The 12,709-nt window shown below is 39.3% G+C and overlaps 2 protein-coding genes across 2 annotated transcripts in view; both read left to right on the top strand.

Annotated features, from left to right (window-relative positions):
* The first annotated feature begins 276 nt into the window (after window positions 1–276).
* Window positions 277–5,022, top strand: LOC103515839. The gene is made up of 8 exons (XM_008480782.3): window positions 277–333; window positions 533–605; window positions 914–1,056; window positions 1,943–2,240; window positions 3,015–3,208; window positions 3,355–3,565; window positions 4,167–4,360; window positions 4,804–5,022. Exons 1-8 carry the CDS (start codon window positions 277–279, stop codon window positions 5,020–5,022), a joined length of 1,389 nt encoding a protein of 462 aa, XP_008479004.3.
* A 3,988-nt stretch (window positions 5,023–9,010) lies between these two features.
* Window positions 9,011–12,709, top strand: part of LOC103515841 — a 28,552-nt gene continuing 24,853 nt past the window's right edge. The window contains exons 1-2 of the mRNA XM_026828418.1: window positions 9,011–9,269; window positions 9,536–9,762. Of these exons, the coding sequence (XP_026684219.1) occupies window positions 9,606–9,762 (157 nt within the window). The 5' untranslated portion in view covers window positions 9,011–9,269; window positions 9,536–9,605. The remainder of the gene's footprint in view (window positions 9,270–9,535; window positions 9,763–12,709) is intronic.

The raw sequence follows: 12,709 nt of genomic DNA on the forward strand, positions 1-12,709 counted from the left end.
GAATTGGCAGGCCAGCCAAAATATTATACCTATGTATATTGAAACCTTACCACGCATCAACGGCACAATTCCCCCCCCCCCCCCCCTTTCATTAGTATTGTTATTGTTGTTTAATTTTTTAAGAAAACTCTTATCTTTATCTCTATTGAATTAATTTAATCTGTAATCACCTGAATGAAGAGGTAAGTATAGGTGTAGGTAGAAAGGTCTCAATCTCAATATTCGGTAGGGCGGAGAGGGGCTTAATATCAAAAAGAAACCAGACAGCGGTTCCCAATGAAAGGAACGTTGGGCTTGGTTGGTATCCAAACGCGTATCTGGCTGACCTCTCTGGTAATCTCGTACTGTTGGGTGATCATGGTATCTTTGTGGTAAAGCAGAGAGCTTTTTCACAACTTTGTGGGTGGGTATCACAGTATTACAAGTATTTCATTTACTCAATCATCTTATTTATTGTCGCTGGTTTCTTCGACTTGTAATGCCGCCACTGGTCGCTACTCGATTAAAGTAGCTACTCAATTGTCCTCACGAGGCTGAGTGCACCCCGAACCCAGCTACTCTGGCCCCTGCTGAGAATGAGGCAATTGATGAGCCAAGCACTAAAGGTAGAATTTTATATTGTTAGGTAGTAATTGTTGTTAGGCATACCCACTCTGGTTTTGGTTACCACAGGGAGCTCCTGGTGCATATACCACCCCCACAATACTGGCCTCCTGGCACTCAAGGGCCCTGTAGGGACATTATAGGTGGCCCCTTGTTGAAATTTTGGAGCATTCACCCTCTCCCCCTGGCTCCATAAGGGGATTGCTAAGAAGCAAGGGGAAAAAATCATGAAAATTTCATCTCCATCAAAGGAGAGAGAGTTTGTCATGATGTTAACTCTTTGGTAATTTTTCTGTCTTTCTCCCTACAGGTAAATTCTCGTGGACTGTAGTGGGTGTTAGTTCCGTGCCTGTCATCCTACGCCGGGATGGCAAATACATTTCAGTCCGAATCATGGAGATGAAAGTCCTCAGCACTCATTTGAACTTCCTCCATCCTGACATTTATCTACAAGTAAGCTATACACTAAAACGTCAAACAGAGGCATCAGATTTCATTTATCTCTTGAAAGGGGGTGGGGGGAGGACTTTTTTTAAGAAGAAGAAGAAGGAAAAAAACATTAATTTGTACTTAGAACAAAGCAGGTGTAAAAGGTACGGTAATTAGGCAGAAGTCACGTCCGTGGAAAAGAAAAGCTTTTTGCATTTAACCTAACCCTATAATAACGCTAATCACTGCTCTAATTGTGAAAACTCCTTCTTGCGTTTAACCTAACCCTATAATAACACTGGTCATTGCTCGTTTGTGCCAGTTCCTTTGGTAGCAATATTCCACGGACGTGACTTCTGCACAAGTACCAAAGGTACAACTTATTATTTTCCTTCTCAACAAGGAAAAATGTCCTATTTTCCTATTATTTTTTTTCTCTGCTTTTCCTTCTCACTTTTCATTTATTTATTTTAAATTGCCATGTCTTGTTTATCAGTGAGATTATTGTAAACGAGGAGTAACTCTAAGACCAGCTGGGTATCACACTAGGCTTGCACTTTGAAGGTCCCAGGTTCATATCCTGGCAGGATCTGTCATGAGCTCATGAGTCATGAGGAAGTACTTACCTACTTTGCAGTCTCAGGAATTGATAAAAAAGAAGAAGAAGAAAAAAATCTGGCCTGCCTCAGAAAATTTATGGTTTCTATGATGAGTAGAAGGGAGTTAGATTTTTTTGTTTGTCCACAATAAAATTACTTGCAGTCTCAGGAATTAATAAAAAAGAAGAAGAAAAAAAATCTGGCCTGCCTCAGAAAATTTATGGTTTCTATGATGAGTAGAAGGGAGTTAGATTTTTTTGTTTGTCCACAATAAAATTAAAAATAAATGATGTTTCTTCTTTTTATTTCAGGCCCGTGTACCCTCCTATGAAATGACTGAAGCCGAGCATCGCCTCCTCAATGAGATCAATGTCCGACACTGTGAGTCCAAGTTTGGTCGGGAGAGTTTTTCATCCAAAGATCTTGTCGTGAAGCTCAAAGACGCCATTGACTTCTTCATGTTTCTTGATGTGTGTTATCATAAGCTACAGAATGGCTCGAGTACGTTCGGGAACGACAAGTGTGGCTTTATTAGGATCAATAAGGATTCGGTGATACCATACACAGTGAAGGATGGGGAGAGATATGTGCCTATTTTCTACTTTGAAGGTAAGAACTCTAGTAGAATCAATTGAAAAAAGGCAATTTTTCATGCACTTCTCTAGTTTTAGTCTATGTGAGACTTTAAACTGGGATTATTAGGGATTTAGACTCCAGTATCTTGGTACTGGTCACTGGTACACATCCCACCATCATAGGGCTACCTTGGAGACCCTGAATAATATGAAGGTACTCTTCTCTAGTTTTAGTCTATGTGAGACTTTAAACTGGGATTATTAGGGACTTAGACTCCAGTATCTTGGTACTGGTCACTGGTACACATCCCACCATCATAGGGCTACCTTGGAGACCCTGAATAATATGAAGGTACTTTTCTCTAGTTTTAGTTTATGTGAGACTTTAAACTGGGATTATTAGGGACTTAGACTCCAGTATCTTGGCACTGGTCACTGGTACACATCCCACCATCATAGGGCTACCTTGGAGACCCTGAATTATATGAAGGTACTTAAAAAATATGTTTTTAATGGAACAGGGTGTCTACCAGACTGGAAAACCGGGAAAAGTCAGGGAATTTCATGGAGACTGGAAAAGTCAGGGAATTTCACGAAAAAAAGCTGAAGGTACTTGAAAATATGTTTTTAAATGGAAGCATCCAACCCTCGGTTCCACGATTCACCCAGGGGCCCCCTCAGACTAAACCCTTTAAAATTTTATTATGGGGTATGCATTTGGTTTGCAGTCCAAGAGCATTTGAAATCCTATGCAGGTATCACTAACACTTGAAATGTTTATCATGATATGTTCTAATTTCTCTCACAGGCGAAACGGATAAGCTGAAAACAAAATCTGTGGAGCTAACGGGCTGGGAGCTAGCATATTTGAAATTCTGCTGTAAAGTGCAGGGTATCAAGAATGAACTGTTTAACAACGAGACCTGTGGCGTAACTAGTTTGAACGATATCAAGTCCTACTTCAGTGCAAGTGATGTGTTTGAAGAGTACTGGCCAAATAAGGTAAGTCAGCTTCTCTCAGAAGGGGGGAAAAACTTTAATGTCCTACAGAAAAATACCTAGTCAATCATGATTACCATTTATAGTGCAAGTACAGCCGTTCACATTGCATAAAACAATTTTTTCTGTCACAAATTTTCTCCCATCAGGTGGTAGACTCCCAGCTCCTCATATCCGCCACCAAGCACGGCGTCACAGGCAGCAACTCCTGGATTCGAACCCCGCCCCCTGGACCCAACTCCCACAAGACCAATCCGAGGCCGGGTGGCGTTATAGCTATCAATGGGGTGCCCGCTAACTGGAATGGAGCCACGGTGCCAGCCCGAGCCCCCAATAATGTACAACAGGTAAGATTTTTGGGTAATTATCCAAAAGCTATGACAATGAAATATATGTGTATTTTAGATTGGGAAGGATTTTAGATCTTCAAATAAATCATATACGAGTAAAAGCTCCATTTTGCTTTTATTTGGTCTTCTTCTTGTTTAATGTGTGTTGTTGTTTCTATCTTTCTTTCTTACCTTTTTTTTTGTATTTTGCAAGGTTTTTTTATTTTATAATATTTTCACCTATTTTGTACCAATTACATGAGACCTTGTTTAGACTGCGGGAATAAAGGGACCTTTCAATCTCATTCTGGCAGTATAACCAGGGTATATTCTATTCTATAATAATACTGGTCACTGCTCATTTTGTGAAAGCTCCTTTTTTTTTCAATAAATCTTTTTTTTTTTACATATACCTACAATTCTTTATTAATTATTTTATTCCTTGTCTGAACTGTAGATGTATTTGTCTACAATTGTGGCATCTAAGGAGGGGTTCAGTTTATGTAGTTATTTTTACTAAATCACACTAAAATTAAAACACCCTCCTCTCCTCCTCTGTTTTTTTGAAATCCTATGTAGGTATCATTAACACTTGAAATGTTTATCATGATATGTTCTAATTTCTCTCACAGGCGAAACGGATAAGCTGAAAACAAAATCCGTGGAGCTAACAGGCTGGGAGCTAGCATATTTGAAGTTCTGCTGTAAAGTGCAGGGTATCAAGAATGAGCTGTTTAACAATGAGACCTGTGGCGTAACTAGTTTGAACGATATCAAGTCCTACTTCAGTGCGAGTGATGTGTTTGAAGAGTACTGGCCGAATAAGGTAAGTCAGCTTCTCTCAGAAGGGGGGAAAAACTTTAAAACTTTAATGTCCTACAGAAAAATACCTAGTCAATCATGATTACCATTTATAGTGCAAGTACAACCCGTTCACATTGGATAAAACAATTTTTTCTGTCACAAATTTTCGTCTGTTAGGCATAACAAATGAGCTAGGTCGAGTTTTACCACTGTGGAATGTCTCAGGATTGAGTTCAATCCGAGGTTGACCTGTGGGTATTAGGTATAGGGAAATCCTTGTTTCACTTCAATCCTGAGTTGGTGAACTCCAGCACTAGTGTGTTCACATTGTGAAAAAAGAAAGGGGACTCTTCAGTCTCATTCTTACAGTATAATATTCTATTCTATGGGTGCTAGAACTACTCCAAGTTTTGTTAACAAACCTCACTTTCTCATTCAATCAATTTTCTTCTCTTCTCCCATCAGGTGGTAGACTCCCAGCTCCTCATATCCGCCACCAAGCACGGTGTCACAGGCAGCAACTCCTGGATTCGAACCCCGCCCCCTGGACCCAACTCCCACAAGACTAATCCGAGGCCGGGTGGCGTTATAGCTTATCGCGTCGTGACGTCATGGGAGTGTGATGGTTGCTTGTTTCTTTTCGAAAAACCTACGTCGCTCTCGTCTCCGATTGGCTGGATTTGAAATTGTAACGAAAATCACTCGCCGAAGGCTCGGAATTTGCCGTTCGGGCGACTTCGGCTGTTTTGAAATCGGAGTTTTTGTAAACATTTCGTTGCACATTCTGCGGTGCTTGAACGAAACTGTACATCTCGTACAGTGTGAACCGAATGTTCTCAGCTCTTCAGTTTATTCTTGCGATTTTTTCGAAACGTGAATTTTTTTTTCTGAAAGGCGCCCACAATTTTTGCGTGTTTTAATTTTTTACTACTACAGAAAAATCTTTTGAATATTTTATTAATACCCCCCTAGATCTAGATTCAATATATTATAGATTAACGAAAAATACCACTATTTCGTTAGAACCTAGAAACTTTGTACATTTTCAATAAATTGAGCCCTATCTTGGCGCTGCGTCATTTTTTACCATGTGCATTACTCGCGAGTGCCGCGAACTTGAATTTTGAATTTCCATAGCTAGATTAATTTCCCATTATTATTTGATAAATTATCAAAATCTAGTTCCCAAATCTTTAAAACTAATCTTTAGTGACCAATTCTTGTCTTTGAAATTATGTTTTTTTTTTTCTATTTTACCTTTGTAAAATGTAAACTGGTGTCAAAGTTGGAGTGGTTCCTGTTCTATTGATGCTGACAGTGTTTGGGCAGAGGATATTAATTTACCTGGCATTTAGGCTCTTTGTTGGGCATTTACTCAGTTTCTTCAATATTTTGGTAAGGATCTCAATTACTATATATTGGTGCTCTGAAATATTCAACCTACCAAATTTTATTGGCCTTGTACAGAATAATAGAATTTTATATACAAAATGTACTTGAAAATGTAGTAAAATTTAAAAATTAACGTCTCGCCCCACCTCCCCTTATACCTGTTATGAACAATAATGCAGCACGAACCCAACAACAAATTCAACAACAACAACAAAGGTAAATTCCTTTTTTTTTTCGTTTAAAAAAAAAAGACGTTATAAACCTTCCTTTCTTTTTATTTCCTTTTTAGCCCGTCCTTCCTTTATTATTACAATAGTAAAAACCATGTAATAAAAAGGTATAAGGGACGGACTATTGTATTCGCTTCAGTGTCGTCTGTCTGTCACTCTGTCTGTTCCTATAGAAGGACTTATCCAAACCTGGTCGACCTATATATCAAATTAAAGGTCTTTACCAGGAACACGAAAATGGTGGTGCAAATTTTGTCCAGAGAACCATAAAGCCAAAAAACAAAAAAAAAAAAAAAAATGTTAGGTTCTACCAAACCTGTTATTCTTGTTATATTTAATTTTAGGTTCTTTGATGAAACGTTGTAGCAAACTGTTATTTTCGTTATACTTGGCTTTAATATTTAATTTATACTTTTACTCGTAGGTTGTATCAAACCTGACCTGTTATTCCTGTTATACTTGGATTTAGTTTTTCATTTATACTTTTATTCATTATGTTCGTCTCGCTGGAGGACGTAAAACTGAGACAAAACCAGCCCTGTCAAGCCACAGACTGTCACAGACAGTAACAGTGGCTCTTGAGGGTACCTGAATGGGACCACGGTCAAGTCCGTCTCAGGAAGTAGGGTACAATGACATAATTATTGGAGGGTTTCAGCAGTCATCTCTCTCTCAGTTCTCTCTATCAATATCAAATCTCTTTAATAATAATCTGACTGACTCACGTTTTCTAAGTCGTAAACTCTTTTTAGACGATCTAGAATTCTAGAATATTCTAGAAACATCCGGTTTTCCACAGTTCGACATGGCATCCTTCATTCGGAAAAATTGTAAACCCCCAGATTTCCCCCCCAAACAGTTCTCAAAATTTGGCTGTTTATCGGTTTATCCCCATCAGCCATATGAAATACCTATACCGGAACGGGACCAATGTTTCATTAGATTTTATTTATTTATCTTAGGCTTTTTTCGTTGAAGGTGAAAAAGTTAAGCATTCTTTTGGTCGGAATAGGTGTTGCCAGTTGAACACTAAGGTTACCATAATGAACATTTTGTTACAATGACAACGTCGCACTTTGCCCTGCAAAGTCTCAAAAAAAGTAAAAAGACCTTTAGGGGTAGAAGATAAAATATTAAGGTAAACCTATAAAATAAAAAAAAAAAATATAGAAACTTGGCAACACTGGGTATAAAAAAGTAAATAGTAACTACATAAAAGTATATAAAAAGTACATACACATAAAAAAGTAAATAATATATATAAACAGTATTGCGTGTGCGTGTATACAGTGGGTAACTAGAAGAGAGGGGGAGGCTAGAATTCTGTATACTTTTATGTATAGCCTTCTGTATACAGAACTCCATGTACTTTCTCTGTATACGGGGAATTTACAGTGTAGACCAGAAAGAGGTGGGCTTGGGAATTGGTTCAATGCGAGGTTACGGGTGGGTACTAGAGTATATGGACACCCTGTTTCTTTTTCTTCGATTCGTGGTACAGTTACGTTCAATATGCAACTTTGAATCTCCCTCTCTCTCCTCTCCTGTCTCTGTCTTGCTCACGTGTTTTGACATTTATTATTATCTATCATTTTATTATTTATTTATTTATTTATGTTAGTATTGTTATTGTTGTTTAATTTTTTAAGAAAACTCTTATCTTTATCTCTATTGAATTAATTTAATCTGTAATCACCTGAATGAACGTGAGCGAGCAAGGTGGAATCCAGAGTGTTGCGATTTATAAGGTAATCTATAGCAAAGGGCTTTAGATATTTCACCGAGCTCCTGTCTCATTTTGAGGGAGAGGAAGATAACAGAGCTATTGAGGAAGCATTAGATAAGTTCTACGTACATGTAGCTACGTTTGTGAGCGAGCAAGGTGGAATCCAGAGTGTTGCGATTTATAAGGTAATCTATAGCAAAGGGCTTTAGATATTTCACCGAGCTCCTGTCTCATTTTGAGGGAGAGGAAGATAACAGAGCTATTGAGGAAGCATTAGATAAGTTCTACGTACATGTAGCTACGTTTGTGAGCGAGCAAGGTGGAATCCAGAGTGTTGCGATTTATAAGGTAATCTATACCCCCCCACAACGGCCAAATCCCCCCCCCCCCCCCTATTCATTAAATTTGTACCTAGGTACCTACCGGAATTGAATCCCATGCACGGAGCAAAAAAAAAACCACCCCACGCAAATCGAACCCGGGACTTCCGGCGTGCAAGTCTAGTGTGAATACTGTTATATAAATGAAAAGTATTCTTATTAATTATTATTATTAAATACCTACTCACTGTTGCAGGTATTCTTAACTATTTACCTCTAATGTAAATAACGTACTTTTTTTTTTCTTTTGGTAGGGGGAACTTAACTGTAACAAAGGATTTTTTTAATTATTATTAGAGGGATCAGTAACTGCTAAGGTCTTGTAACGAAATCGAAGACACACAGGATAGGAAAAAGCCAGCCGTTTCGAGAACGAACATTATCCGTTGAGGATAAAATACGCTATGGGCGGGAATCGAACCGCGTCCTGGCGCTTACAAGGCAGACGCGCTACCAACCAAGATAAACTAGGCTGGCGTAACAAGTAAGGAGATTTATTGTCCCGAAATCGAAGAGAGAAGGAGAGGACGATAGGATAGAAGAATACCAGCCGAGCCGGGAATGAATTTTACATTTTTACGATAAATTTCGCCCCTGGTAGGAATCAAACCCACGACCCAGCACACGCTAGGCTAGGCTGGCCATTAATAACCTAGGTACCTACTTGAAAAAAAAAAAAAAAAAAAAAAAAAAAAAAAAAAAAATTTGGCTTTCCTTTTTTGTTTTCCCAAATCTCCCCTCTTCTTTCCTAAAAAAAAAAACATAACTTTGGCTTCACTTTTTCGTCTTCGCAAGTTCTCACTTCTCTTACCTCCTTGGATTTTGGGAACCACTTGGAAAAAAGTTGTAGATTGCCAACTTCGCGTATGTAAACAAATTTTACCCGCGAAAATGAAAAATTCAAATATTTTTTTTGATTCCTTATCTGCCATTCTGCCCGATCAGCCCGATCTACGTTCTAAGTTCTAATAACCGTTCTATGTTTCTACCGGAAAATTCGGAAATAAAAAATTGATAACTGGTAAACTGGCGATGTTTCTCAATTTTCTCTATTCTTTTTTTGTGTAATCAAGTAATCATAGTGCTTATTGTTTCTCTTTTCATACGTTCAAACCTACCTTTTAATTGTACTGTTAATTTTACTTTAGAATTCCCGGTATCATCACAACTTGGTGCAATTTTCGTATTACCCCATTACCTAAGGTAGGTAATTTTTGCTTCTTGGACTGACTTTGAAGCTCTCATTTTCTCATTGTATAACACCTGTTGAAAGTGGTAAAATTTTGGGTGCTTGTTCAGAAGTCATGTCAATGGAAAATTGCTACAAAAAGGAGGAGTGACCAGTGTTATTATAGGGTTAAGTTAAACACAAAAGGGAGCTTTCTTTTTCATCGGTGTAGCTTCTAAATAATTACCAAGGTTGGTTACAGACACCTGTTGAAAGTGGTAAAAATATATGTTTGTTGCAGGTCACATACACATGTGTTGAAAGCAATAAAAGCAAATCAGTAATGTCTCGTTCATAGAGTTCCCGGCAGAATGGCAAACGAGGTGCTCAAATATCTGAGTGAGCTGTACAGACTGGTAACAGTACAAGATGATTATACCACTGCAAGTCAAATATCAGCTGTGGTGTGCAACATGGAGTCACTTCTGTTTCCATGCAATGGGGTTGCACCACATGGCTCGGACCTTGGTAAGTTTCAAATAATATGGTTTAGTGCAGTGTTTCTTAATTGGTGTTCCGCGGAACCTAGGGGTTCCGCGAGCTGTTCATCTTACACAGCTTTTTTTAGAGGTTTGATAGAGGGAACTGTAACATCTAAGGTCTTATCGTCCCGAAATCGAAGAGAGAAGAATAACGAGCGATAATAAATAAGATGATTGAGTAAATGAAATACTTGTAATACTGTGATACCCAGTAAGTTGTGAAAAAGCTCTCTGCTTTACCACAAAGATACCATGATTTGATTTGATTTTGGGAACTGAAATGGAGCCTGTGATAAACCATGAGAATTCCGCGATTTAGCGCCATCGCAATCGGTTCCCTTTCCGAAAAGAAAATACGCCTAATGTTTTACACTCGATACGATAATAACCGCTCCTTGAGTACAATCCACGCTTTCAAATAAGTTACGTCTTTTCTCTATTTGTACCCGCCTCCACAAATGTTTAGCTCATCCAGCCTGAGTTGGTCCGGGAAAAGCCTGCACCCAACAGTACGAGATTACCAGAGAGGTCAGCCAGATACGCGTTTGGATACCAACCAAGCCCAACGTTCCTTTCAGTGATCCATTGGGAACCGCTGTCTGGTTTCTTTTTGATATCAAGCCCCTCTCCGCCCTACCGGATATTGATATCTACACCTATACCTATTATTACAATAAGCTAGGAATGGTGACCAAAAGATGTTCAACAAAAACCTCAAGGGTTAATGTATTGCAGATGTCTACACCTATACCTATTATTACAATAAGCTAGGAATGGTGACCAAAAGATGTTCAACAAAAACCTCAAGGGTTAATGTATTGCAGATACTCTTCAAGGATATGTATGTCTTGGGACTGAACGGATTTCTTTTAGTTGGCGTTGGCGACTTCTGACAACCACTAGCTTCACCAAAGAGATGTGGGTGAGAACTCGCCCCCTTGAACTGTAGAACTCAAGAAAAGAGCCACCCACCCTTTGGGTCTTCCAAGGGCCACCCTCTGGCTCTTCAAAGGACCTGATTGAACCCAAAATTTATTGTTACTTAGGCTTCCCACTCACTATCAGGTAGACCTGACAGGTACACTTAATCAGGACTACCTGATAGTGTGTGTGTTGATCAAGTAAATCTGACTGGTATACCTGAACAGGTCTGCCTGAACAGGACCACCTGATAGTGTGTGGATGTGTCTTTGGACTGAACGGATTTCTTTTAGTTGGCGTTGGCGACTTCTGACAACCACTAGCTTCACCAAAGAGATGTGGGTGAGAACTCGCCCCCTTCATTTAACTCTCGTGAGACGAGAGGTCCCTTCTCCCAAAATAGGAATTCTTCCGACAGGTGATCGCAAATACACTTTCAAGATGAGCAGGGCCCAATCCAGGATTTCGTCAAGGGGGGGGGGGCGTGAATCCAAACAGTTATCTAGGGGGGGATGCTCAAAATTTTCGGAGTCTGTCTTACAGTGTAGAAGAAAAATGAGGCTCGAGGGGGGGGGGCCCCTGCCGCATCACTACATCACTACAATCCGGGATTAATCGGTTTCATTTCAGAATATTCTCGTTGATTTTAACAGAAGTTTTTATCGAAAGCATGTTAGTCAAAATTCCTGTCGAATCCTAACACAAGATACCAGTTTTTAACGAGAGAAGGAGAAAGTTTCCCTGTTGTTTTTTGAAACTTCAGTTTTGCGGGAGGCCAAAATGGAACGCTGCACTCGTCCTGAACAGAGCTGTACATCCTTGAGTCACCCACCTTGCCTCGCTTCATATAACCGGTCGTGAGTCAACCGAGGCCCCCCTCCCCTCCTTTCTCCTATTAAGTATAACCAGTATAACATAAAGCGATATACTTTTCCCCTCCATATCTTGTTTAGTAATTTAGTTTATACTTTTAGATTTAGATTTGTGTGGGTCCTACTGTATAACACTTAACACTTTTATATCATTTTATACCTGGAGTAAATGTTATATTTGGAGTAAATACTGTTATACTTTTATTTTACCGTTACTTGCTTAGACGTACGAGCATTATGTTTGGCTTTTGGTGAACTTCTATCCAAACTTTTTCGAAACACTCTGTATATGTATACAGTTGCATTTGCAGCCGACTAGCCAGCAGGCCAGCCTAATTACCTGTTACCTTGGAGAGTAGGGTATGGCTTGAAAGCGTTAGGTCGCGGGGTCGACTCCCATCCGGAGAGAATCTTACCCTAAACAGATAAGATTCGTGCTCGGACTAGCGAGCTTTCTCCTGTCCCTTCCATATGGACAATCGAGTTCTTGGCTTTCCCCGGCCCCAGGGGGGAGTGAGGCTAGCTTTCTACTATCCTGCCCTCTTTTTCTCTTTGATTCCGAGGCGATAAAGGCCCATTCCCATTATTTGTTGTGAGTTTCATCCGATTTTTTTTCTTTTCTTTTTCTTTTTCGAATGTCCTGCAGGTAATAGGTATGTACTTAATGTATAATTTTAATGAGACTTCCCACTACACACGACAGGATTTTTTCCCGACCTACAAGTGGGAATGGGCCTTCCCTTAATAACACAGTTCTCTCTCTCTCTTGGAGGGTTTCAGCAGTCATCTCTCTCTCAGTTCTCTCTATCAATATCAAATCTCTTTAATAATAATCTGACTGACTTCAAGCAAGGTTTGTTATTTATAAATTTTAAAGCTATTCTGTACCAAATACATAAGATCTTGTTTAGACGGCGGGAGAAAAAGGACTTTTCAGTCTCATTCTGGCAGTGTATAAACAGGGTAGGTACAATAGGTACATGCTATTCAATTCTTTCTCTCTCTCTCTCTCTCTCTCTCTCTCTCTCTCTCTCTGTTTTTTTTTTTGCAGCAGTTAGGTAACCTGAAAGAGACCCAGTTTTAGTGTGTGCTCATCAGGTATCAGGTAGACCTGACAGACCTGTTCAACCATGAATACCT

This window comes from Diaphorina citri, unplaced genomic scaffold (assembly GCF_000475195.1).
Source record: "Diaphorina citri unplaced genomic scaffold, Diaci psyllid genome assembly version 1.1 scaffold1425, whole genome shotgun sequence".
Classification (NCBI taxonomy): domain Eukaryota; kingdom Metazoa; phylum Arthropoda; class Insecta; order Hemiptera; family Psyllidae; genus Diaphorina; species Diaphorina citri.

Excerpts from the sequence above, each read along its gene's own strand:
- LOC103515839 (XM_008480782.3), top strand. The coding sequence starts at position 277 with ATGAAAGGAACGTTGGGCTTGGTTGGTATCCAAACGCGTATCTGGCTG. Across the intron at positions 2,241-3,014 it reads GCCTATTTTCTACTTTGAAG|GCGAAACGGATAAGCTGAAA; the intron begins GTAAGAACTCTA and ends TTTCTCTCACAG. Across the intron at positions 4,361-4,803 it reads AAGAGTACTGGCCGAATAAG|GTGGTAGACTCCCAGCTCCT; the intron begins GTAAGTCAGCTT and ends TTCTCCCATCAG.